Source organism: Mastigoproctus giganteus, chromosome 7 (genome assembly GCF_048544385.1).
Source record: "Mastigoproctus giganteus isolate SK-2022 chromosome 7, ASM4854438v1, whole genome shotgun sequence".
NCBI lineage: Eukaryota > Metazoa > Arthropoda > Arachnida > Uropygi > Thelyphonidae > Mastigoproctus > Mastigoproctus giganteus.
In genome coordinates, this window is record NC_143581.1 from 111,938,847 (window position 1) to 111,963,315 (window position 24,469).

General features: G+C 37.0%; 1 protein-coding gene across 1 annotated transcript in view; it reads right to left on the bottom strand.

Moving 5' to 3' along the window:
• Window positions 1-24,469, bottom strand: part of LOC150083150 (DNA excision repair protein ERCC-6-like) — a 382,705-nt gene that overhangs the window by 188,530 nt on the left and 169,706 nt on the right. The window contains exon 7 of the mRNA XM_090377075.1: window positions 4,462-4,638. Coding sequence (XP_090233201.1) covers window positions 4,462-4,638 — 177 coding nt within the window. The remainder of the gene's footprint in view (window positions 1-4,461; window positions 4,639-24,469) is intronic.

Consider the following 24,469-nt stretch of genomic DNA (forward strand, 5'->3'; position numbering starts at 1 on the left):
CCTATTCGTTAATCGAGGTATGCCTGTATCATATATTGCAATCTTTAATGTGATCAAGGGCTATTTCATGCAACTCTGTGGTACATATAATAGTTTCTTGTAAAATCTATTTTGTGTGAGAGGACAACAGCTGATCCTACATATAATTCTGACTTTAAGCCATCTGTGTATTCTGGCAGAAAGTCAGAATACTGCACTAGATGTGCTGCAAAGAGTTGCTGGTAGACAGCCTTCCCCCAGCTTCTATCTTGAGAAAGGTCACAAGATAAAAGCTGGGTAATCCAAGGTGGAATGAGTTTCCAGGTGATTGGGAAATGTGTCATATAATGTTTAGTTAATTTAGCAGCCATCGGATTCAAATACCAAAGGATTGGTTAGCAGTCCATTAGGTGTTACAGATTCCTTCCATCAATGTCAGCACTACCCTCACAGGGTGATATGTCTGTTGAAATCCCCGAGAAGTAAGACAAGGCAAGACAGCTGCACTATGAGATCATCAAGATCTCTTTGGGAGATGTCAGCCCCAGGTGGCAAGTAAATCAAGCAGACTTAACAAAAACCAACCATAAGGCAAATTGCTGCCAGTTCTCAGTTAGTGGAAAGAAGCAGATGTTGGAATGGGGTCTTGTTGCCAATGAGGATGGCAGCTCCTCCGTGGGCAGGTCCATCCCCAGTTCTGTCCTTACATATGATGGAAATATTATGAAATGATGAGTTTTCATTTGCCTCCAAATATGTCTCCTGCAAAAAAAAAAAAAAAATCAAATTGGCTCATGTTTTTGCAGTTGCAGTTTTTTGAGAGCCTTGATCTGCCAATCCCTCTAAACCCATCTGTATAAAAAAGGGCGACATTTTCCCAATAGGTTTCTTGGTGTTGGAATGGATGATTTAAAATTTTGAAATAGGCACCAACAGTATTTCAGTTCAAGGTCACTTGGCTGCATTAGCATTTTCTGTTCAAGTTTATCAGGATTCATAGTGATGTTTATTTTAGTTCAGTGCCTGAACTCCCCACCCACCATGAAGCCCAAATGATCGAAATCTAAATGATCAATGAAATAATATGGATGCCCAATACATGGCAACTAATAAATGCACCAAGGAGTGGGACGCCAGATACCACATACCCACATCGCTACCAGCCTAAATCCCATCCCTCAAATCATATGGATGGGAGGCATGCATTGACATGGTTGACCCTCGCAGGGTCAACCATGTCAATGCATGCCTTCCACAACCACCTGTTTTGTCAAAGCAGGGGACCAAAGTGGTGTGTTGAAGCTGGGACCCCTCAACCACCAGGGTCCCCCTTTCCAAATTTCTACAGATCGCAGAGCATGGCAAACACACCGAATTCCTATAATGTTAGCCTGGAACCCAGTTGTGGGAGCTGGATCACAGTGATGCTAATCTGGATGCCCAGTAGTGTCACTGGGAGGACCCCCACCACATATAGGTGCCCAGGTTAAGGGGACAGACTGAGAAGTGGCAATTGATGTTTAACATTGATAAATGCAAGGTAGTGCATATGGGTAGCAGCTGGAGAATGAAAAAGGTCTAGAGGTAATTGAACAGTCTGACATGTCCTCTTAGCAGTGCAAGAAGTGCACTGGTAGGATAGCTCAATGGGTTCTGTAAATGACATAAGACATTTTGCCAGCAGGGACAAAGTGATTTTCCCGTTATATAATTTATTGGTTGGGTCACATCCTAAATACTGCATATAGATATGGAAACCTTCTTTTAGGAAGGACATGGATCTGCTGGAATAGGTAAAGAGAAGAGCAACAAGGTTAGTCAGGTACACAAAAGGGTACTCTTACCTAGAAAGACTTCAGTTCTGCAAATTGCAACACCCGGTATCTAGGCACCTGCAAGGAGATCTCAATGAAGTGTTGAAGGCTTGAAATAGATTGAGTAAACGAAATGCTAATAGCATACTGACTCTTTCTCAGAACACATGTAAGAGGACATAAAACTAAATTGAAAAAGGATAGTTGCACAACAGATGTGTGAAAATCTTCTTTCAGCCAGAGAGTAACTGATTGTTAAAACACACTTCATCTAGTGTTGTGGAAGTGGATAGTTTGAATAAATCTAAGAAAGGATTAAATTAATTTTTATGAGGGTGTATGAATGAAGCTTTTATTTTATTTATTTATTTATTTTTTTGCTCATGCTATGTTTCATTTCTATCCCCCACTCCTTTATTTACAATATAGTTTACAGCCTGCCCGGTGTTAAAAATAGCAACAAGTTTCTGCATTTGGTCAACAGTGATCTTTCTGTAGTTCATATTTACAGTGTTCCTGCTTATGTAATTATGAATGGGTCTCAGACTTTAAAGCTATGACCAATATATTTTCATGAAACTCAAAAGACATGATGAATTTCTGCACAAAAGATTGATGAGGGGTTGGAAACTAGACATAGTTTTAACCACTTCAAGCATCCAATAAGCAAAGTGCCATCTACCACACATTAAACTTTTGAACTTGCTGTATTCAAATTCTGATTCACTTACGTCAGGGCGCCTCTGTAGCCAGGAGCAGCAGTGTGTAGCACACATTTCTTGATTAGACCGGGCTTCGAGCCCGTGACCACCAAATACGGAGGATGCAGAAAGGTCAGGGAATGACCACCGCATATCCCCAGGAGCAATATGGACTTAGATGCTAATGCTCCTAAAAACCAAACAACAAACAACTTATGTCAGAGTGGCACCAATATTTCTGATATTTCTATAAGTTGGCATTTGATGACTTAACTAATCCTAAACAATACTTCAACAAATTTATTCATAGTGTTATTATTCAAAGTGTTCCTAGCATCAGTGTGCATTACGTGTGCCTGTTTCTCTTAGTAACTATAACACAACCCATATAATTACTTAGCTCCTACCTATTCACCCTACTTTCCAGATTACTATATGAGTCAATTTTGCCTTATGTCAAAAATTAATTCTTGGATAAGACTGGCATTAAATTATTATTCTGTTATCACCAAAACTAGCAGTTTTCTGACTCACAGAACATTTCCTCAATAGCATCATAGGCAAATATTCTTGCAGCCCTTTTATTTAAGTGCATCCCATCAGTCCCACCTTAATGCAAGCCATGCTGAAAAATATTCTATCCCATGAGCTTTGTGCAATCTCTCCATGGTCAAATTAATTGACAAGACTCTCATAATCCAATTTTTCCCTGAGAAAAATTCCACACGCTTTCAAATTGTGTGTGGAATATTGTCTTCACCATGCATATGATAACTCAGTGCCTAATGGATTAATTTTCATGAAATCTTACAGTTGGACCTTGTAAATGATTTATCAGATCATCCCAAATTTATTAAAATCAGACCAACAGATACCCAAAAATTATTATTTCTTTGTCTGTCTATCTGCATATAATACTTCAACTCACAATTGATAAGATTTTCATGAAATTTCGTATTTGGACCTTTTTGGAAAAATTTGTTGAGCCTTCCCAAATTTAACTGAAATTGGAGCAATTTTAATTAAATTTAGCAATTATTTATTTTTTATATGCATATCATATATATTGTACACTTTCAAATTGCAGCTGAAGCATAGGATGTTATGTTTCTTACTATGCACTGGTTGGAGCAATGAATTGACAATGTGACTGACATGCAAAAATTAGATGTACTATGTATGTTAACTTACTTCTTTTCAAACAATGACATCAGTTGGTGCATTTGCATCATTACTACATAGTTGAATTTTTTAAATAAACTGAAGTTAACATGATTATTGCAACATCACTCAGCACTGTTTTGAAACTATTTGGTTTCTCAACAGTGAGCGGGTAAGTGGTAACTCATTGTGAAGAGGCATCAGAGGCAACTCATTGTGAAGGATTTCACAATATAGATGTTACAAAATAAAGATGCCAATGTACATATTTCAATTTGTCTAAAAAAATTCAAGTATGTAGTAATGATGCAAATGCACTAAATAATGTCATAGTTTTAATTTTGCATAGTTTGAGGCTTTCTGCCCTAAAATATTATTAGTCTAGCTTTTTTCACAATTGCCTTATACCTGTGGTGCAATTCTCAAGTTTGCCTGTCATGTATTATTAGTACCATCACCTTTTGTTTCTTAAAAGGTGGTATCTTTTCTATAATTTTAATTTTGGCCCACAGTAAACATACCCTGGATGACCAGGGTGTCCCAACCTATCCTTTTTGCATAATATATTCCCATTTATTGGCAATCAAGTCACTAAGAACAGGTACTTCATGTGAGACAAGCACCTTTTGCCTTTTGTTTTTGGTTAGGAATTAATGGAACACTAAGTAATATGTGTATCATTTGGTATCATTTCAGAGCAATGTCAGTATCATTCGGTAAACAAGAAAAGTTCATTACACCTAATATTTTGATAAAAATCAAAAGTGTTTATAAAGGTAGTAAATAACAATGCCAAAAATAATTACCTGTACTTGTGAGGCATTTGCATAACCACCTTGTGTAATTGGAACAGAAAACTGTTGCAAAAATACTGGTAACGTTCCAAGTTTTCCAGGAAAGACAAAATCAAACAAGGACCACAATTCCTTGAGGTTGTTTTGAATAGGTGACCCAGAAAGAATTATTCTATGAGGTGTACGAAACTATAAGAAACAATATGGTAATATTCATTTATTCTTAATTTTTCTTCTTATTTTGCTCTAATGACAGGTTCCTACAAATTATGCAATTATAAATGATTATCAAATCAACATTTGAATAATGCAGTTTAGTACTCAAAATAACCTCCAGAAAGGTTATTTAGTAGTTATAAACTACTAAATAAGGGTCAACTAAACTAAATAAGTCTTCTGGGTCAACTTCAGCTCCAATAGCACATAAGAAAAAGCATATTACAGCTGATAAACTAGCTGTTGTGCAAGATCCATTCTCTTCTGCTTTCCATTTGGTAAAGCCATTCTATTGACAAATCTCGTATACACTAAAACCCCACTAATTCAGACATTATAATTCTGACTACTTTTTCTAATGTTTGCATTTTATATAGGCAGAATAGGGATTTTTCATAAATGATAATTTAATGATACAATTAGTAAATTATTTCAGAAATTACTTCCCGGTTTCACAATTCACTTTATAAAAGAAAAGATATTCATTTAAATAAAAAAAAAAATTTTTTACTGTTAGATGATGCTTCTGCACATCTATCCAATAAACAATTATGGCAATAACAAGTGCTTTTTTGCACTTTCCAGTATCACAGCCCTCTCACACAACTCATTGATGAGACTGACAGTTGCGATGGCGGTAATTGAAGTGTCTGCTGTGGAATGCCTCCTTTGCCCATCTTTCCACGTGTTTGTTTCTTCTGTCTGTGTCAATGGAGTCTCCTTGTTATGGTTGAGTGTTGTGTAGAGCTTGTCCATCTTTCTTACGGCTTGGTAGATTGGTGCTGTGTTTCTTCCTGGAAGCAATCCTGCAGGTTCTTAATCAATCTTGTTCAATGAAGTCAGTCAAACTCCTCCCTCCATCTTTCCAGGCTATGGTCAATATGGTCTCAAGGGCTGATTCAGGTGATGCTGGCAGCTCTTGGTCATCAATTTGTCTCCCATCCATAAGTAAAAGAACTAGAGTTTTTTTATGTTTTTTTTTTAAACAATTCTACAAAGGAGAAAAGACAGTGAACAAAATTAAAATTCATAATATAAAATGTGCTATTTACAAATGTGGTGTGGTGCAAGTTGGAATGAAGCAAAGCAAAAGCACAGTAAGTAAAATGGTGTGATGCTCCTACTTACAGCATTCAGATGGAATCATATACAGTGTCTAAATGCGTTGTACAACAGTGGTGAATAGGATATAATTAGTGTGATGTGATGGAATGTGGCTAGAAAATGATTAAATAGCAATAGCATTTAAATGGATAAAATTGTGTAGGCAAACGGTAGATAATATAGTGAAGAAAAATAAGTATAAAGTAAAAAATAAAAATTTTAATTATGCAAAGACAAACTGCCTTCAATATTATTATTATTATTATTATTTATTAATATTATTTTTCCATTTTATTGATTTAAATTGACATATTAATTTATTTTCTAGAAGTAGCTTTATATGCCTAGTTACAATACTTAGTTTATTTTAAATTTAGATAGATATTTTGTAGTGTTTTACTTAGTATCGGTAAGGGTATCCATGTTGGACAAGATTTTGCAGCTCCGGTGAATGCTAAGTTTTTTTATTATATATTGAGCTGTTTTATTGACTTATTTGTTATATTAAATTATTTTCTATAAATAGTTTATAGTCCTAGTCAAGCTCCTTGGTATATTTTGAATTTAGATAGTGATTTTGAAAGATAATACTTAGTGTCCGTAGATTTACCATCCATAACTTGCTGCCATTGTTGTACAATACAACGTATATCCCGAACTAGATAGCATAAGGTTTAACGTAAAACTAGATAGCGAAACGCATAGCACTGTATTAGAAATCTGTTAGCTTAGTATAATATAGTATTATCAATTAATCGGTAAAATTTATTAATCTTATTAAATTTCATTATCAATTAAACTGTATTTAAACGGAATCTGGGTCATGATTCTGAGAGCAGCAAAGCAATGCTCACAGATTAGCCAGAGTGCCGTGGCTCAGGGGAGAACCAAAGGGGGTGATTCTCCAAGTCATCACAAACTAAAAAAAATGCAAGAAATGTAAAATGTTTGCGGACTTGTCTAGAACAGGACACTTGTCTAGAATTGGGTTCATATCGTAATATGAACCCAATAACATATTGTTTTTTTTTTTTTTTTTTTTGTTAATCCGTTCCAAGTCCTTGGAATTTGAAAACTTCACTATTTACTAAACCATTTATCTCTCTAAAAGGTCATATTAATAATGGAAATTGAACTACCCTTTCATCGTTATCATATGTTCCCGTTATAAGAATCAATTTTGAATGCCTTTGTGATATTTTTCTAAAGCACATCTCTGGAGGTCACGGCCAAAAAACAATGAAAACAATTTGCACTTTCCGGTTTATTGAGCTTTTCTGTTAGCACAATCTATTAAAAACGGGTAGTAAACTGAATCTTATTGCATTTGCAATAATCCCGATAACTGCAATTGTGTGGGTTTTTAAGTTATGGTATTATGGTGAAATGAGTTCCCCTTCACTGAAATCTTCAATCATATAAAAAACAAATTTTCAGAAACTTCGCTTCATTCCTATTTACGTATTACAATGATGAAGGGAAAGTTCTTCCTATATAGGTCTGTACTTAATTTTCAGATAGGCGACTCCTTGAGTCAGGGACTCTGGAATTGTAGCAGGGTGCCATATCATCTAGGTGGTCTGCTTCCGCTATGTGCCTAAGTGTGCAGTTGAACTTTTTGTACCAGTAGTTGTGATTGTTATGTATTCCCAGGGTTTACCAGTTGTAGGACTTCCTGATGGACTGTTGTACTTCTTCCTTCTGAATCTTCTAATCTGTTGTCTGTTGTATATCCTTGTTTTTCTTCTGTTCTATAGGTTCATCCAGGTGGCCTGGGCTAACTTCACTGCTTCACAGGTTACCCCAGAACTACTTGGGTGCCTTCTGGTCAGGAGGTCCATTGCCCTCCTCTTATCCTGTAGAAGGCTGTGGTTTTCATTGAATAGTCTGTTTAACTCTGGGCACTCTCTTTGTATAAGAAAAGTCTTACTGAGTGCAAGGAGGTTCTTCTTGATGGTGTATTCTTCAATTCTCAGATTATAAATCCATGTTTTCTGTGGATACTGTCCTTCTTGAGTATAGTCTTCACTTTTCTGATCAGCTTCTTACTTCTATTACCCCATTGGTACTGTGGCAGTTGTCCTATCTTTACTCTTATCTCTGCTATCTTCTGCTGTAGCCTTTTCTCCCAGGCTGGTGGTGCTTTTCCTTTGTATTTTCTGTTGGTCTCTGGTTTCTCTTCCATTGATCCTGGTGGCTGCTAGTGTGGAACAGTAAATGACTGTGCATATGGTGTCTAGTGTTACTTTGTTGTTGTTGAGTTAATCCAGTATTATTCGCTGATTGAGGGGGTGTGTGACTTGCCATAGGATACTTTTTTGGGTCTCTGCTTCAGAATGATGTGTGTCTTTGTTGGGTCAATTCCCTCAAATTCTGCTAGAGCCTTCTTCCATCATTCCTCTATTATTGATATTGTGACTTCATTTGTTTCCCCTTCTGCTGCTCCAGGTTGTAGTTCTTGTACTTCCTCATCTAGTACTAATACAGTTATGCCAACATTCTTACTTCTTTGTATTCGGTCACTCACATCCTGCTTCAATTTTTCCAAGATTGCAGGTGCAATCATGTTCTTCATGACAATAGTCCTTCTCTAGTCTGTTATTTGCAATTCAGTGAGTTGAACAGTACAGAACTGTTCCAAACACTTAGTATATAGTTTCCGCCTTCACATAGTCATGCAGGTCTCTAGCTGCATGACTGTGTGAAGTCATGCAGCTAGAGACTAGAGACAACATGCAAGCATACTGACTATGTCTAGTATGCTTGCATAATGAACATATTCATTTCGATGCTCCACTTCGTGCATTGGCATTTTCTTGCTTCCTGGGTGGTCCCTAGCACAGTTGTGCAGGAAGCACTTCCAGTTGGTTGGACTAGATAGTCTTGCCCTTTCTTTGTGGTAGCCATACAGATGACAGTAACATTTGCTCCACTGTCTTCCTTAGAGACAGTCTCCAACTTTTTATGATTATTATTATTATTATAATCATCAAATTTGTTAATTTTGAAAATATTCGTTTAAAAGACTCAGTCCTATTGCCCCTCATCAGATAGCAACAGTTTTTAGTAAACAGCAGTTTTCCATCTTTTAAATAAATAAAACAAAATAAAAAATAAAATAAATAAGTAAACATTAACCTTCTGGCAATGCTATTTGCTTAAAAGTGGTGCAATACTCTGGCAACTCATCGTAAAGATGAATTTCATTCTGCTATCAGCATTAAAGATCATTACACTGGAAATCATGCCAGACTCAAAAGAAGAGAGGACTACTTTCATGATATTTTTTTTTTATTATATGATTATTCTTTTTATTGTATGGTTTACTGACTTGTGAATAACATCTGTTAACAGGTTTTTCCCTCAGCTCAAGTAAACCAAGTTTCTAATAAAATGATACAGCGAAAACTGTGAATGAAAGAATCCACAGATCTATACTGAATCCAAAACATTTCTGTTAATAAAAAAAATTGTGCATTAGCCAATTGACTGAGACTACACTATTATATCATGTGGGAGTGTAAGGACCTGTCCTTACAACTGTAAAAAAAAACATGAGGGTTATTGATATTGAATAAAATTATTAAGGAATATTAACACAGACAACCATTTGAAATATATATGGTCAAAAACTAATAACTGAAATTGTATAGGATAATTCAGATAAGTCAAGGTTTAATTGTGCTCGTTACGCCTATTATCTTTAAGTAGAGGAAGATTAACGTAGCAACGGGGGGGAAAGCGTTTCGAACACGCGATACAATGGGAAACACTGATGGAGCAGACCGTAGTTAATGAGCTTAGATCAGATTTAACATTTCGCCCTAAAGAACAATGAGCTGAAACAAAAATAAATAAGATAGAGATGGAGCTCAGTAATGGGGGTATTCATGATATTTAAGTGCACACTTTAAAATTTCACGGGGGCAATTAACGACAGGTGTATCAAGGCCAATACAGGGCGTAGTTGGGCAAACACAAAGACGATCTAGAAACTCCAAAATTACAGGAATTTCCAATTGCCTTTCTAAAAAATTCTAGGAATTGCTGGAAACAAGTAGCCCTCTCTAAAAAGGATGGAAGACACGCCCACGGAGAGTATAGGAGACGAATGGGAATTACAGGGGAAGGGATGTAATGGTCAGCGATTGGTCTGAACGAAAAAGCGCAGGAAATTTTGAAATTCAGAGTGAGGAGAAGGATAAGTTTTTTTGAGGTAGTCTTTGGAAGTGCGTAGAGGAAGACAGTCGTGGGGGCAGAGTCGTTGCTGAGTTTTGGGAGAGATGGTTGGGTAGTCTTTGAAAGTGGGTAGAGGAAGACAGTCGTGGGGGCAGAGTCGTTGCTGAGTTTGGGGTAGTTGGTGAAGTAGTCTTGGGAAGTGCATAGAGGAAGACAGTCGTGGGGGCAGAGTCGTTGCTGAGTTTTGGGAGAGATGGTTGGGTAGTCTTTGAAAGTGGGTAGAGGAAGACAGTCGTGGGGCAGAGTCGTTGCTGAGTTTGGGGTAGTTGGTGAAGTAGTCTTTGGAAGTGCGTAGAGGAAGACAGTCGTGGGGCAGAGTCGTTGCTGAGTTTGGGGGAGATGGTTTAGGAATGGGAAGGAAATTTTCTTTGTGAGAAATTTCGTAAGCCTAAAGTTGGGAAAGGAAAAGTGTCCATGTGGAAGAAAGAATATTCTGCATAGCCAATGTATACTACAGCAGTGTGAGAAGCCGATAAAATTTATAGCGAAGGAAGAAGAGTGCCCAAGGATGAGCAACCGCCCGCCTTCTAGTCTACGCCGTTACGCTGATGGTTATGGCAGCCCTGAATAGGAAAATCACTTGGAAACTGAGTAAGTGATAGTTCAGTAAGAAACAAAACTTAAGTTTATAAAGGAAGGACTCTAGGACAAATACCTAATCTATAAGAGAAAGTTAAATGTAATTGTAACCATGCCCACAGAACTGTAGTGAAATTAAGTGTAAGTTTTTAAGATAAAGATTTATAAATGGGTAGAAAGGCTACCTTGAGATAATAGTTGATTTTGAGGGAATGACAAAGTAGGTAACAAAGGATTGTAGTTGATTATGAAATTATAGTGAATTTGGATTTATAGAGAGTATAACACAGAGTGATAGTAACTGTTTTAAATGGATAAAACGCTGATAGAGTGCCCTGCTAGTTAAAGGATTATAGGATTAGATACGGGAAAACGGTTAATTACTATTGTTGATTATGAATGATGAACAGGTTTGTCTGTAGTTGAGGAAAGGATTTGCTAACTGAGATATATTTATATATATGTATGTATACGTGGTGATTTTGGAAAGGGATATAAATATGTATATATATATAGCTACTTAAAATTGTTTATTGCCATGCTGGAAGCCACTTGTAAACCTACTAGGACAGTTGATTGGTCGGAAAACTCATGTAAGGATCATAAGATGTAATGACTCTTAGATCCGTTAGAACCCAAGGATGAGACACACGAAGAAAATAATGATATATATATATATGTATGTATGAAAACTCTGTAGTTTGAATTACAAAGATATACACAGATAAAGCCTAACGGCCTAACAAAGCTACACATATTAAAGTTCACAGTCAATCGTAGCTATTGATTGGAAATGTATATATATTGTCAATAAATATTATTATGTTTTGGTACTTAAGAGTCTGTCAGTCATTTTGAACTTCAGCCAATCCAGAGGAAAAAAAGTATTGAGACCCCCTTAGAGTCTAGAATCTTCTGAGAGACAAACAAGTCAGGTGTAAAGTGGGAGGGGACTAAACGGGGGGCACAGTAGAGTACAGGGAATAATTAAATAAGCCCTTATTGCATTGTGGAACAGGTTGAAATAAAAAGAGGATATTTATAAAGGAAATTATTTAAATAAAGAAATAGATAAACAATAAGTTATAAATAACCCCCCCCACAGGAGATTTAAGTAATTTATTATTCAAATGCTACAATTTACACGATTGAAACACCTCAATGCCAAACACTTGTTAAATAGAGAGACTGTTCTGACAGGAATGAGATACATTTAAATAGAAGGAGTGCAAGAATATTTGCTGATTCTTGCACTGCTTCTATTGGAACATGGAAAGCCTGGAAAGCAAAGTGTTAGGGATTTCAAGCCTGCTGTGGGTCATCATGAAACAAGTAAATACATGAGTTGTATTAGGGTAAGTAAGGATAAGTAAGGATGAGAGCTATACAGACCGCAGAACTCAATAAGTCCACCACTGCTGAGCACTACTGGGAAAAACAACACCAGGTATTCCCTGAGAATGCTGTCATCCTTGACCGGGCGCACAGATTCTGGGACCGCAAGTGGCTGGAGAGTTTGTGGATTGGGTCATCTGGTAACAATAGTATGAATAGAGATAGGGGAGTTCGGCTCCACCCCCTTTTGGAGGCTGTGGTCCTTGCCAGAGACAAACGTTTTAATTTGCCACGCTCTCAGACCATTTCCAGTTCCAGCACAAGTGAAGGGAGTATTGAACATGCGCCTGGTCAGACACGTGTGCCGTGAGCCTGATATTTAAGGTTGTGTCGCTTGAACTTCATTATTGTTGAGAAAGGAGGCAGATGCCCCAGAAAGCTTCAATGGTGTTTTATCGCTTTTAAATGTATTTTAAATTCATCAATTCATTTTTATTTGTTTTAAAGTAAATCAGTTTTTGATAAATTATTATTTTACAGTTTTTATTGTTTCATTTCAGTATATTATTCAGTATTATTTTTTCATTAAATCAGTTTATTTAAACGGTTGGTGTATTTGTTTAAACTTGTGGTAAGGATAAGAACATGTGCATGGACACTAATGCTAGGAGAATGGCAAATAAGGCAGACATTGCAGCAATAGATGAGACATGGTGTCACTCAGACATAAGCGATGCTGAATTTGAATATGATATGTAAAATGTAAACAGAAAGGACAGACAGGAGAGGTGAAGCAGTTATGCTCTTAGTTAAGCATTTTAAATCTAAACCAGTGCATCCAGTCAACATGGGTAACAAGTGCAATGCTGGTCAGTTTAGTGTGATATATGCAATGAGAAAACAAAACTGAGAGCAAGAGTGTGTTATAGGCCTAATGACTGTGATGAGCATACCAACATTATAGCTATACAGAGGACCAGTAAATCTGAATGTCTTATAATGGAGAATTTTACCTTACCAGATGATGACTCGAATTTGTGGGTTGGTCACTTACACACTAGCAAGACTTTTGTAGATTTCATGCATGACTGTTTTCTACAGCAGCAAGTTAGAAGGCAACAAGAGGAAGCAATACTCTTGATCTGGTAATCTGCAGTGATTCTTCATGCATTAGGAATCTGCAGGTAAAGGACCCACTGGGTGGCAGTGATCACAGTACACAAATGTGGAATTTAATTTAAGACATAACTACTCTCAACATTAAAGCATTTGCTTTCGTAAGGTTGACTACATGGATCTTACATAGTTTTTAGATTCTATGCAGTAGAACCAACTAGTGATGATGTTACTAACAGAAAATTCTAAATTAGAAGAATTCAGGGATCATAGAAGCACTTTGCTTTTCATACCAGAAGAAATAGAGTTCAAGGCTTAGACTTAAATTGATGTCAGATGAACTATTCAGAGAAGAAACAGAGAAGAAAAAAACCATGGGATGCATATAAATTATCAGCTGATGCAGAAGCTTATGGTATATATATAAATTGGTGTGTAATCAATTAGGCAAGTTAAGGCAGATTATGAGAAATCACTGGCAAAGAATGCAAAAAAAAAACAGCAGCAAAGACTTCACTTATATTAACAGTAAAAGTAAGTGGTTGAATCACATTGGCCCACTTGATGCTAATGGGTAAACTCTTGATAAAACCTGCTCAAGGCTGCTGAGAAAATTAAAAGGTATTTTGCATCTGCATTCACAGATGAGGAATTCTTTAGGGGACAGAATGCCAGAAGTTTAACAAATTCTAATGGGCAGCTAAATGATAACTAAAAGGAAAGTGAAAGAGAAAGTTGAAGCTAAACATAAAAGAGGCACGTGGATGGAATCTATCCAATTCTATTAAGGGAGGCAAAAAAGGAGGTAAGCAAACCTTTAGTCATAAATACGAGAGCAATCGTGGATTCTAAAGCTGTCCCTATGGAATAGAGATGAATGAAAGTATCTCCAACTCATAAAGGGGTAGCAAAAGGTGACAAATAATTATAGAGCTGTTAGCTTAATGTCAGTTCCAGGGAAAATAATGGAGTTACTGGTTAAAGAAATAAAGCAGGATCATCTAGACCACATGGCCAACTTCGCCCTGCGAAAATGTGTGATCCGTGTGAAAGGATCCGGCCCACAATCATTTCCTAAAGATGTATAATAAATGGCCCGCCATTTATTATATATATATTTCTGAATTAATGGAATTTCTGGTGTAAATTCAGAAAATACTCTGTGCATTGCTAAGATAAATATTGATTCACTGATAAAAATAAACAGTATCAAAGCTCTCATTAAATATTAAAAGCCGACCAGGCTAGACGGGTGGGTAAAGTGCCTGCCTGGCAACCCAAAGGTCGCAGGTTCGAATCCCGCCTCGGGCTTGGATCAGAGTACTGCAAAAACCTTGGGAGGTGCATTATGGCCACAGAAGCCAATGCGCCAACAACTACCAAAAAAAAAAAAAAAAAAATTATAAAAATAAACTATTGCAATTTTTGGTACTGGACTTGTATTTGCATTTTTGTAATTTTATTATATTTTGTTTTTCTTATTAATAAAATAAATTATATGTAGGTTTATTATAAATATTACAATAAAAAACAAAACTATCTATGCCAATTTTTTCATTATACACCATTTTAATAATCCTAAAAATCATTAAAAACTAAAAACAAAATTTGGCCTCTATGTACTTCACAGACATTTTATTTGGCCAGCCATTTATAAAGGTTTCCCACCCCCGATCTAGATGGGAATGAGATTATACTGCAGTCACAATATGGATTTCTTAAGGGGCAGTCTTGTCTAACCAATCTGATTGGTACTATGATGCCGTGACCAAGGAACTGGATCAAGGATGCCGTGACCAAGGAACATTTCAACAAAGAAATCTAGTGTATTTCCACTAGTTTCAAAACTCGATATTATTAAGTTATCAGGAAAAATATTGTCTAGAATATATCCAAATACTTGTATGGAAACAGATTCCAATGATGAATATATCAGAGACAGAGAAACTGTTAATCAGGGCAATGCTCTAAAAGAAGCCATGGAAAAATCAATTCATAGGTTTCTTGAGGAACCTGAAGAAATAATATCAAATCCGAAGACACTGAAGGCCGAATTTTCAGTATTTGAGGCAAGCAATAAAAGAACAAAGAATTTAGATTTATTATTTGATTTCTTTGTTGAAATGTTTTGTGGATTTTGCAAATATAGCAATAGGGTTACCAATCTAACTTGTCTTCTTTCTTGAATTCGTACTTCTAAAGCATTTAATAATTTGGAACTAATTTCAGTCTTCAAATTTTTTAGTTCATTTAACAGAAATTCAAATGCCTTCACTTGTTAATAAATTGGCATTTTGCGGCCCTAAGGTCTCAACTCAGCTCCCAACACTTTAAGAAGCTCCATGATTTTAGGATATTGAGCTTTATTCCACATATGAGAAGCACCAATATCATTAAAAGCTAAAACAACACATTCTTTTAATGTTATAAATCTTTCAATCATGGCCTCTAAACTATTCCATCTTGTTCGGCAGTCAAGAATCAGACTTAATTCCTTTCCTTTTTCTTGATATACATAAAACCAAGTTCAGCAGCAAGTGAGAGAGTATTTTCTATTTCAGGCAATTTTGTATCTAGAATAAGAACAAGATTAAGCAATCGTTCGGTGGACATTTGTTTTTTGAAATCATATTTCCTGAAGAAAATACTAAATGAAATAAAAATTTTAAATTTATATTTTGTACAGATTTTAGTTATTTTAGGTTTTTTATTTGGTTTTGTATGGAGTATATTTTATTTTGTTATATTTTTGTAGTACCATAAATATTAAATAAACTGAAAAATTTTAAAGTAAGTATAAATATTTTTTTACTGTTTTAATTTTATATATATATATATATATATATATTTTGTAAAAATTCGAAAACCAGTTTAACCGGTTTTTTGGAAATACTGGAATTCGAAAACCGGTTTTTTCAAAAGTCGATTTTTGTATAAACTCTAATACTGATGTTGATATATCAGACTTAACATCAAATTTGTAGATGATACAAAGGTTGACAGGGTAGTTAATGACAGCATTCATGGTCAGCTACTGAAACGTCATAGGGAAATTATGATGGTGAGCTGAGAAATTAGCATTAGTAGAAGCTGTATGCTTCTACTAATGCAAGAAAGCAAGCTTATTCAGCATCAGCCAAAAAAAAAAAAACACAAAAACTTCTGATTTCACCTATTCATTTGCTCCAAACGTTTGCCCAATTCTTCCTTGAATTAATTTAAGCTATCAACTTCCACAATGCCAAATGGAAGTTTGTTCCAGCAATCAACTGCGTGCTGGCTAAATGCAAATTTCTGCTCATCAATTCTGCAACTGTCTTTCCTCAATTTAAATTTATGCCCCGCTCAAGTGCATAATCTGAGCAAGAAGAAGAATCCCATAAGCACTGAGCTTGCTCAAACCATTCAAAGCCTTATACATCTCAATTAGATCACCACGGAGGTGCCTAGTCTACAGATGCTGAAATTTGCAGAACAGGCCTTTCTTGGTAAGAACAACCCTTTGTTTCCCTCACCAATCTCGTTGCCCTTCTCTGTGCTCATTCCAGCAATTCTACATCCTACCTAAAACGAAACCCCCAGACATGTATGCAATAATCAATGTGTGGCCTGATAAGAGGATAATCACCTTCTTATCCCTGCTAGCAAAATTCCTGTATATCATTAACAAGACCCCCTTAGCTACTCTGGCAGCCTATCTGCACTGGTCAGAAAACTTTATATCTCACTGCACAATTACCCACAGGTTTTTTTCATTATCCACTACCCTGAGTGCAGTACCACACAGTTCGTATATTACTCAGGGGGTTACTGCTACCCACATGCAGTACTTTGCATTTGTCAATTTTAAATTTCAGTTGCCACCTCTCAGCCCATCCGCACAACTTTTCTAGATCCTTTTATGGTTTGGTTTGGTTTGGTTTTGGTTTTTTTTGGCGCATTAGCTTCTATGGCTATAATGCGCCAAGACCATCTAGATCCTTTTATAGCAGCAAACTGCATTACTGTCATTAATACCCTGCCAACCTCCGTATCATCTGCAAACTTGGACAGTAAGTGCAAAGTACTGCATATATCTTATTCTTTTCCTTGGTCGGACTACTGTTTCAAAACTTCTGATGTCAACATTTGCTCAGATCGTGTCAGTGAAATTATTCTTGTAGGAATGGAACCCTTTATCCCAAACTCCCCTTTAAAATCTTGTCCTTTACTTAAACTTTGGTTTTCCAATAAATGTGCTACGGCCATTCAGGAGAAGAATGTTGCATATCATAATTGGCTTGTTTCCAATTCTTCAGTTTCATTTTCTGCCTACACCAAAGCTCGCAACAAGTTTTACTTAAAGCAGTTATTAATCAGTCCAAACCAGATTTTCGACAGGCTAAGAGTAAAAAACTTGCTTCTTGCCCTAATGGTAGCCGAGCATTCTGTTCTCTTGCCAAAGCTATTGGCCGCAACTTTTGCCCATCTCTATTCCCACCTCTATCAAAACCAGATGGTTCTGTTTTCACTTCAGCCAAGGATAAAGCTGACCTGCTAGCATCCCATTTTTCTTCCAACTCATGTATTAATGATCTTGATAAAACACCTCCCACCATTCCCAACACACTCCATTCAATGCCTCCTGTGATCTTCCGTCAAAATGGTGTCAGAAGGATTTTGATGAATCTTGATGCTAAGAAAGCTCCAGGTCCTGATGGTATTTCTCCACTTGTTCTCAAAACCTGTGCTCCTAAACTTACTCCTGTACTTTGCTGCCTTTTTTTTTTTTCACTTTCTTATTCCAAAAGTGTTTTTCCTTCTGCTTGGAAATTTGCTCATATCCAGCCAGTTCCTAAAAAGGGTGACAAATTCCTTCCATCCAATTATCATCCCACTGCAATTACTTCTACTCTTTCTAAAGTAATTGAGAAATCAATTAACTGCCAACTCTTAAACTAACTAGAAACCTTCTGTCTGATCAACGATTGCCAGTATGGATTCCATCAGTATTCATCCACTGGTAATATTCTGGCTTATGTTGCTCATTTATGGACAAATTCAATGGAAAAGTTCGGTGACACACAAGCAGTTGCTCTAGACATCTCAAAGGCTTTCGATCGTGTTTGGCATAAAGGTCTTCTAAACAAGCTTCCACCTTATGGTTTGCCAACTGTTTTTTGTAATTGGTTATCCAGTCTTCTTTCTGATCGCTCACTGAGGGTGATGGCTCTCTGTCTTCTAACTTCTCCACTAATGCTGGTGTCCCCCAAGGTTCGGTTATTTCCCCCACTCTTTTCCTCTTGTATATTAATGATCTTCTTCCATTGACTGGAAATCCTATCCATAGTTTGCCGATGAGAACACATTGCATTCCATTTTCCATTTTGAAAACCTTGCCTCGCTCAATCAGCTTCAACTTCTCGAAAATCTGCTACCAATTCCTTAAATGCGGATCTTCAGGTAATTCTCCTGTGGGGCAAAGACAACTTAGTTGATTTCAATCCTTCTAAAACTCAGTCTTGTCGTATATCATGCAAAAAAGGATCCTTCTGCTTCTATGCTTATCTTTGGTGACACTCCAATTTCTAGGCAAGCTGATATATCTCTTTTGGGGATTACCCTGGCTTCTAACCTCTCTTGGCACAAGCACATTACAAATATTGCTTCCTCTGAGTCTAAAAAACTTGGTTTTCTCTTTCGCTCTCATCTTTACATTTCTTCTAAACAGCTGTTCATTCTGTACAAATAACAAATCAACCCTACCATGGAATATTGTTCCCACATCTAGGGTGGTGCCCCCAAAACCTCTCTCAAGCTTCTAGATTCCATTCAGAAGAGGGCAGTTAGGTTAATTAATAACTCATCTCTAACAGTCTCTCTCTCCACTTGCTGTCTCATAGACATACTGTTTCTGCTGCATGCCTTTTCTAAAGATACTTCCATGGGCACTGTTCTCCTGAATTGACTTTATAATTCCCGTTCTCTCTTTCAAAACAGTCTGAACACGTGCCGCAACCAGCCAACATCCATTTACTGCCCAACTTCAAACTCACAGAACCAACTTTTGTTACTCATTTCATCTTCCTTGTTTACTCATTTAACTGCCGTTTTCTGGAACAACCATCCTTCGTATGTCTTTCCTTAAAATTACAGTCTACAGAAGTTCAAGTCTAATGTCAACAAATACCTTCTCTCATCTTCTCAACCTCCAACTCAAGCACAGTACTAAGTACTATAGGTTCTAATACCTCTCGTGTTTGGGATTTTAATAAAAAAAAAAAAAAATGGGTAGCAGTAACCTAATATATCCTCATCAATATCAAGCTTAATGACCAAGTTTGCAGACAATATGAGGGTTGTCTGGATTGCTAATGGCAGTTGATGTTTAACTTGACAAATACAAGGTACTGCATAGGGTTAATCCCAGAGTAACTTATCAACTATGTGGGTTTCGCAGTTCGATATGAAATTCTCTGAACAGTACAGACAGGCTACCAGGACAGCTAATGGGTTTTTTGTCAATGACATATAGAATCTTTGCTAGCAGGGATAAGGAAGTGATTATCCTTTTGTACTAAGCCATGATTATGTTGCATCCTGAGTACTGTAAATAGGTCTGTAGGCCTAACTTTAGGAAGGATGTAGATCTACTGTAACAAATGCAGAAAGAGGAACCAGACTTTTTTTTTTTATGTGAACCCCAAACACGAGAGGTATTAGAACCTATAGTACTTAGTACCGTGCTTGGGTTGGAGGATGAGAAGACGAAAGAAGATATTTGTTGACATTGGACTTGAACTTCTGTAGATTGTAATTTTCAGGAAATATGTATGAAGGAAGGTTCTTCCAGAAAACGGCAGTTGAATGAATAAATGAGAAAGATGAAAAGTTGGTTCTGTGGGTTTGAAGCTGGACACTAAATGGATGTCGACTGGTGGCGGCACATGTTTGGACTGTTTTGAAAGAGAGAGTGGGAATTATAGAAGCCAATTCAGAAGAACATGGAAGTATCTGTAGAAGAGGCATGCAGCAGAAACAGTACGTCTATGAGACAGTGAGTGGAGAAACTCTGTTAGAGATGAATGATTAATTAACCTAACTGCCCTCTTCTGAATGGAATCAAGAAGCCTGAGAGAGGTTTTGGGGGCACCACCCCAGATATGGGAACAATATTCCATGGCAGGGCGGATTTGCGATTTATACAGAGTGAGCAGCTGTTTGGAAGAAAAGTAAAAGAGAAAACCAAGTTTTTTAGATGCAGAGGAAGCAATATTTGTAATGTGCTTGTGCCAAGAGAGATTAGAAGTCAGGATAATTCCCAAAAGAGATATATCATTTTGCCTAGAAATCGGACTATCACTAAAGATAAGCATAGGAGCAGTCATCATCATCATCATCATCAGCCATTTTCAATCCACTGCAGGATGAAGGCCTCTCCAGCAACTTTCCAGTTCCTTCTGTTTTGAGCACTGGCCATCCATTAGGAGCAGTAGAATCCTTTTTGCGAGATATAAGACAAGACTGAGTTTTAGAAGGGTTGAAATCAACTAAGTTGTCTTTGCCCCACTGGAGAATTACCTGAAGATCGGCATTTAAGGAATTGGTAGCAGATTTTCGAAAAGTTGAAGCTGATTGAGCAGGACAAGGTTTCTCAAAATGGAAAGTGGAATGCAATGTGCTATCATCGGCAAAACTATGGATAGGATTTCCAGTCAATGGAAGAAGGTCATTAATATACAAGAGGGAAAGAGTGGGGGAAAGAACTGAACCTTGGGGGACACCGGCATTAGTGGAGAAGTTAGAAGAAAGAGAGCCATCTACCATCACCCTCAGTGAGCGATCAGAGAGAAAACTGGATAACCAATTACTAAAAACAGTTGGCAAACCATAAGATGGAAGCTTGTTTAGAAGACCTTTATGCCAAACATGATTGAAAGCCTTTGAGATGTCAAGAGCAACTACTTGTGTTTCACCGAACCTTTCCATTGAATTAGTCCATAAATGGGTAACATAAGCCAGAATATCACCAGTGGATCGACACTGATAGAATCCATACTGGCGATCGTTGATCAGATGGAAGGTTTCTAGGTAGTTTAAGAGTTGGCAGTTAATTGATTTCTCCATTACTTTAGAAAGAGTAGAAGTAATTGCAATGGGACGATAATTGGATGGGAGGCATTTGTCACCCTTTTTAGAAACTGGCTGGATATGAGCATATTTCCAAGCAGAAGGAAAAACACCTCTGGAATAAGAAAGTGAAAAAAGGCGGCAAAGAATAGGAGTAAGTTCAGGAGCACAGGTTTTGAGAATAAGTGGAGAAATACCATCAGGACCTGGAGCTTTCTTAGCATCAAGATTCATCAAAATCCTTCTGATATCCTTTTGACAGAAGACCACAGGAGGCATTGAATGGAGCGTGTTGGGAATGGTGGGAGGCATTTTACCAAGATCATTAATACATGAGCTGGAAGAAAAATGGGATGCTAGCAGGTCAGCTTTATCCTTGGCTGAAGCGACAACAGAACCATCTTGTTTGGACAGAGGTGGGGGCAGAGATGGGCAAAAGTTGCGGCCAATAGAAAGCAAAAGACCAGAATGCTCGGCTACCATTAGGGCAAGAAGCAAGTTTTCTACTCTTAGCCTGTTCGAACTCTAGTTTGGACTGGTTAATAACTGCTTTACAACTGTTGCGAGCTTTGGTGTAGGCAGAAAATGAAACTGAAGAATTAGAAACAAGCCAATTACGATATGCAACATTCTTCTCTTGAACAGCCTTAGCACACTTATTGGTTGTTGTTATTTGGTTTTTAGGAGCATTAGCAACTAAGGCCATATTGCTCCGGTGCGGTGGTCATTCCCTGACCTTTCCGCATGCACCGTATTTGGTGGTGACGGGCTCGAACCCCGGTCTATTCAAGAAGCGTGTGCTACGCACTGCTGCTCTTTCCCACCTGGCTACGGAGACGCCGGCACATTTATTGGAAAACCAAGGTTTAGATAAAGGATGAGATTTTAAAGTAGAGTGTGGAATAAAGGATTCCATTTCTGCAAGAATAATTTCACTGACACAATCTGAGCAAACGTTGACAACAGAAGTTTTGAAACAGTAATCTGACAATGGAAAAGAAGAAAAGAAGTCTCGCAGGTCATCCCATTTTGCATTCTTGTAATGCCAAACAACACGAGGTTGGGAATAGCCATGAGATAAAGGTTCCATTGGAGAAGAGACAATCACCAAGTTGTGATCTGAAGTGCCTAAAGGACCTCTCACTTCGACCGTGTACTTAGAAGGGTTGTTTGTGAGAAAAAGATCAAGTGTATTGGCTGTATGATTAGGATTGTCCGGTATTCTTGTAGGTAAATGAACAATCTGTGCTAGGTCATTAATAATTGCAAAAGCCTCAGCATCTCAACCTGCTGGGTCGGTGTGACTAGAAAACGGAAGCCAGCTGGAGTTGTGAACATTAAAATCATCAAGGAAAATTACCTCACTGTTAGGAAAGTTGGACTGGAGAAAGTCAAGTGGCAAAGAGAGGAAGTCAAAGAGCTCCAAGTGATTATTGGAGTTGGGAGAATGGTAGAGGCAACAGATGAATTTGACACAATGAGGTAGAGAGATTTTAAGCCAGAGAAGATTAAAGAGAGGAGATTCCAAATTGCCAAGTCTCTGACAGGGAATATCAAAACGGACATATGCACATATACCACCTTTGAGGCGAAAGGAATCGTACAACGAATAATTTGGGCATCTGAGATGAGCAGTAGTTGAATCAACCGATAACTGGGATTCTGTCAGAAAAAGTGCATGGGGTTTGGCAGACTGCAAGTGGAAATGGACATCGTTGAGATTAGAATTGAAACCACGTATATTTGTGAAATGAATTAGGAAGACTGGTGAAGGAAACAAAAGATGTTCTTACAAAGAAAGGCATGAGTTCTGCAAATTGCAGCATCTGGAGACTAGGCACCTACAGAGAGATCTGATTAAGGTATTTACAGCCATGAACAGATTGAATAAGTTACACGTTGATAGTATTCTTCCCCTTGCCAAGACTGCACACTTTGAGGGGTCACAAATTCAAGTTGAAGGATGGTTGCAGACAAATGTGCAGAAGTTGTGGAAGTGGGTGGTTTGAATAAATTCAAGGAAGAACCAGACAAATTCCTGGAGAGTATGATTGGGTGAAGTGTCCAAGTTTTTTTTTTTTTTTTTTTTTTTGCTGATGCTATATATGTTGCCTTCCTGCATCATTTGCCACTACTACTAAAACAGCTCTGTTTTGGGAACTCACTGTTTCTCAGCTTCAGGCCTGTGGGTTTAGAACATTCAATTGGAGTACAAATTCCAGAAATTGTTATATAAAATTCTTTTAATAATCTAATTATTATTAAATAATTAATTTAATTAATTTATAGAAGTTAGTGATGAGGTTACCATTGCTTGATTTTATCTTCAGATGCCGAATGATTCTTTACAGGAAACTGATAATGTTTGACACTATTATGAGTATGTTATTTTTAAAAATAACTTAATAAAAATTATTTTTTTAATATAAAATATTTCTGTAACTAGAAATTGAAAATATACCTTTAAAATGTTCATGTTCAAGTAATATGATTAAACTGTTCAGTTTGATCATGTTATTAATAAAGTTCCCAAGATGGAAAAGGCAGTAAGTGTTCTGTATTGTACATTAATCAATCTGATTACATCTATGCAGTGAATTGCAATTTTATTCTGATTCTGCCAGATAGTTTGAATATCTAATGAAAATACCATTTTAAGTATTCAACTGTAAATAAATTTTCCTTGAGAAAATAATAGTGTAAGTGAAATTACACTGAAAGTTCAATAATCTGAAATCCACTAGCCTGTGGCAGTGCTGGATTATCAGATGTTCCTTTTTTTTTTTTTTTTTTAAATGAAAACTCCAAAAAAATATGGTACTACAACCTGTGGTACTTCAACCCATGCACGGTACTAAGTACCGTGCATGGGTTGAATGTTGAAAAGATGAAAGAAGATACATTTTGACATTAGACTTGAAATTCTGTAGATGGTTATTTTCAGGAAACATGTGAAAACAAAAGCTAAAGGAATAAATGAGGAAGAAGAAAAGTTCGTCTGTGAGTTTAAAGTTAGCCAGTAAAAGAACACTGACTGGTTTAGACTGATTTGCATGGAGGGGTTATAGAAACCAATTCAGAAGAGTAGTGCCAGGGGAAATATCTGCAGAAAAGGCATGCAGCAGGAACAGAACATTATGACAGAGTGAAGAAACATTTTAAGAAATGGGTCATTAATTATCTAACTGCCTTTTATGAAGTCTAGAGGTGACACATAGAGAGAGAGAGAGAGACAGAGAGAGAGAGAGAGAGAGACAGAGAGAGAGAGAGAAGTTATGGGGCACCACAGAATATTTGGAAACATATTTCATGGCAGGGCAGA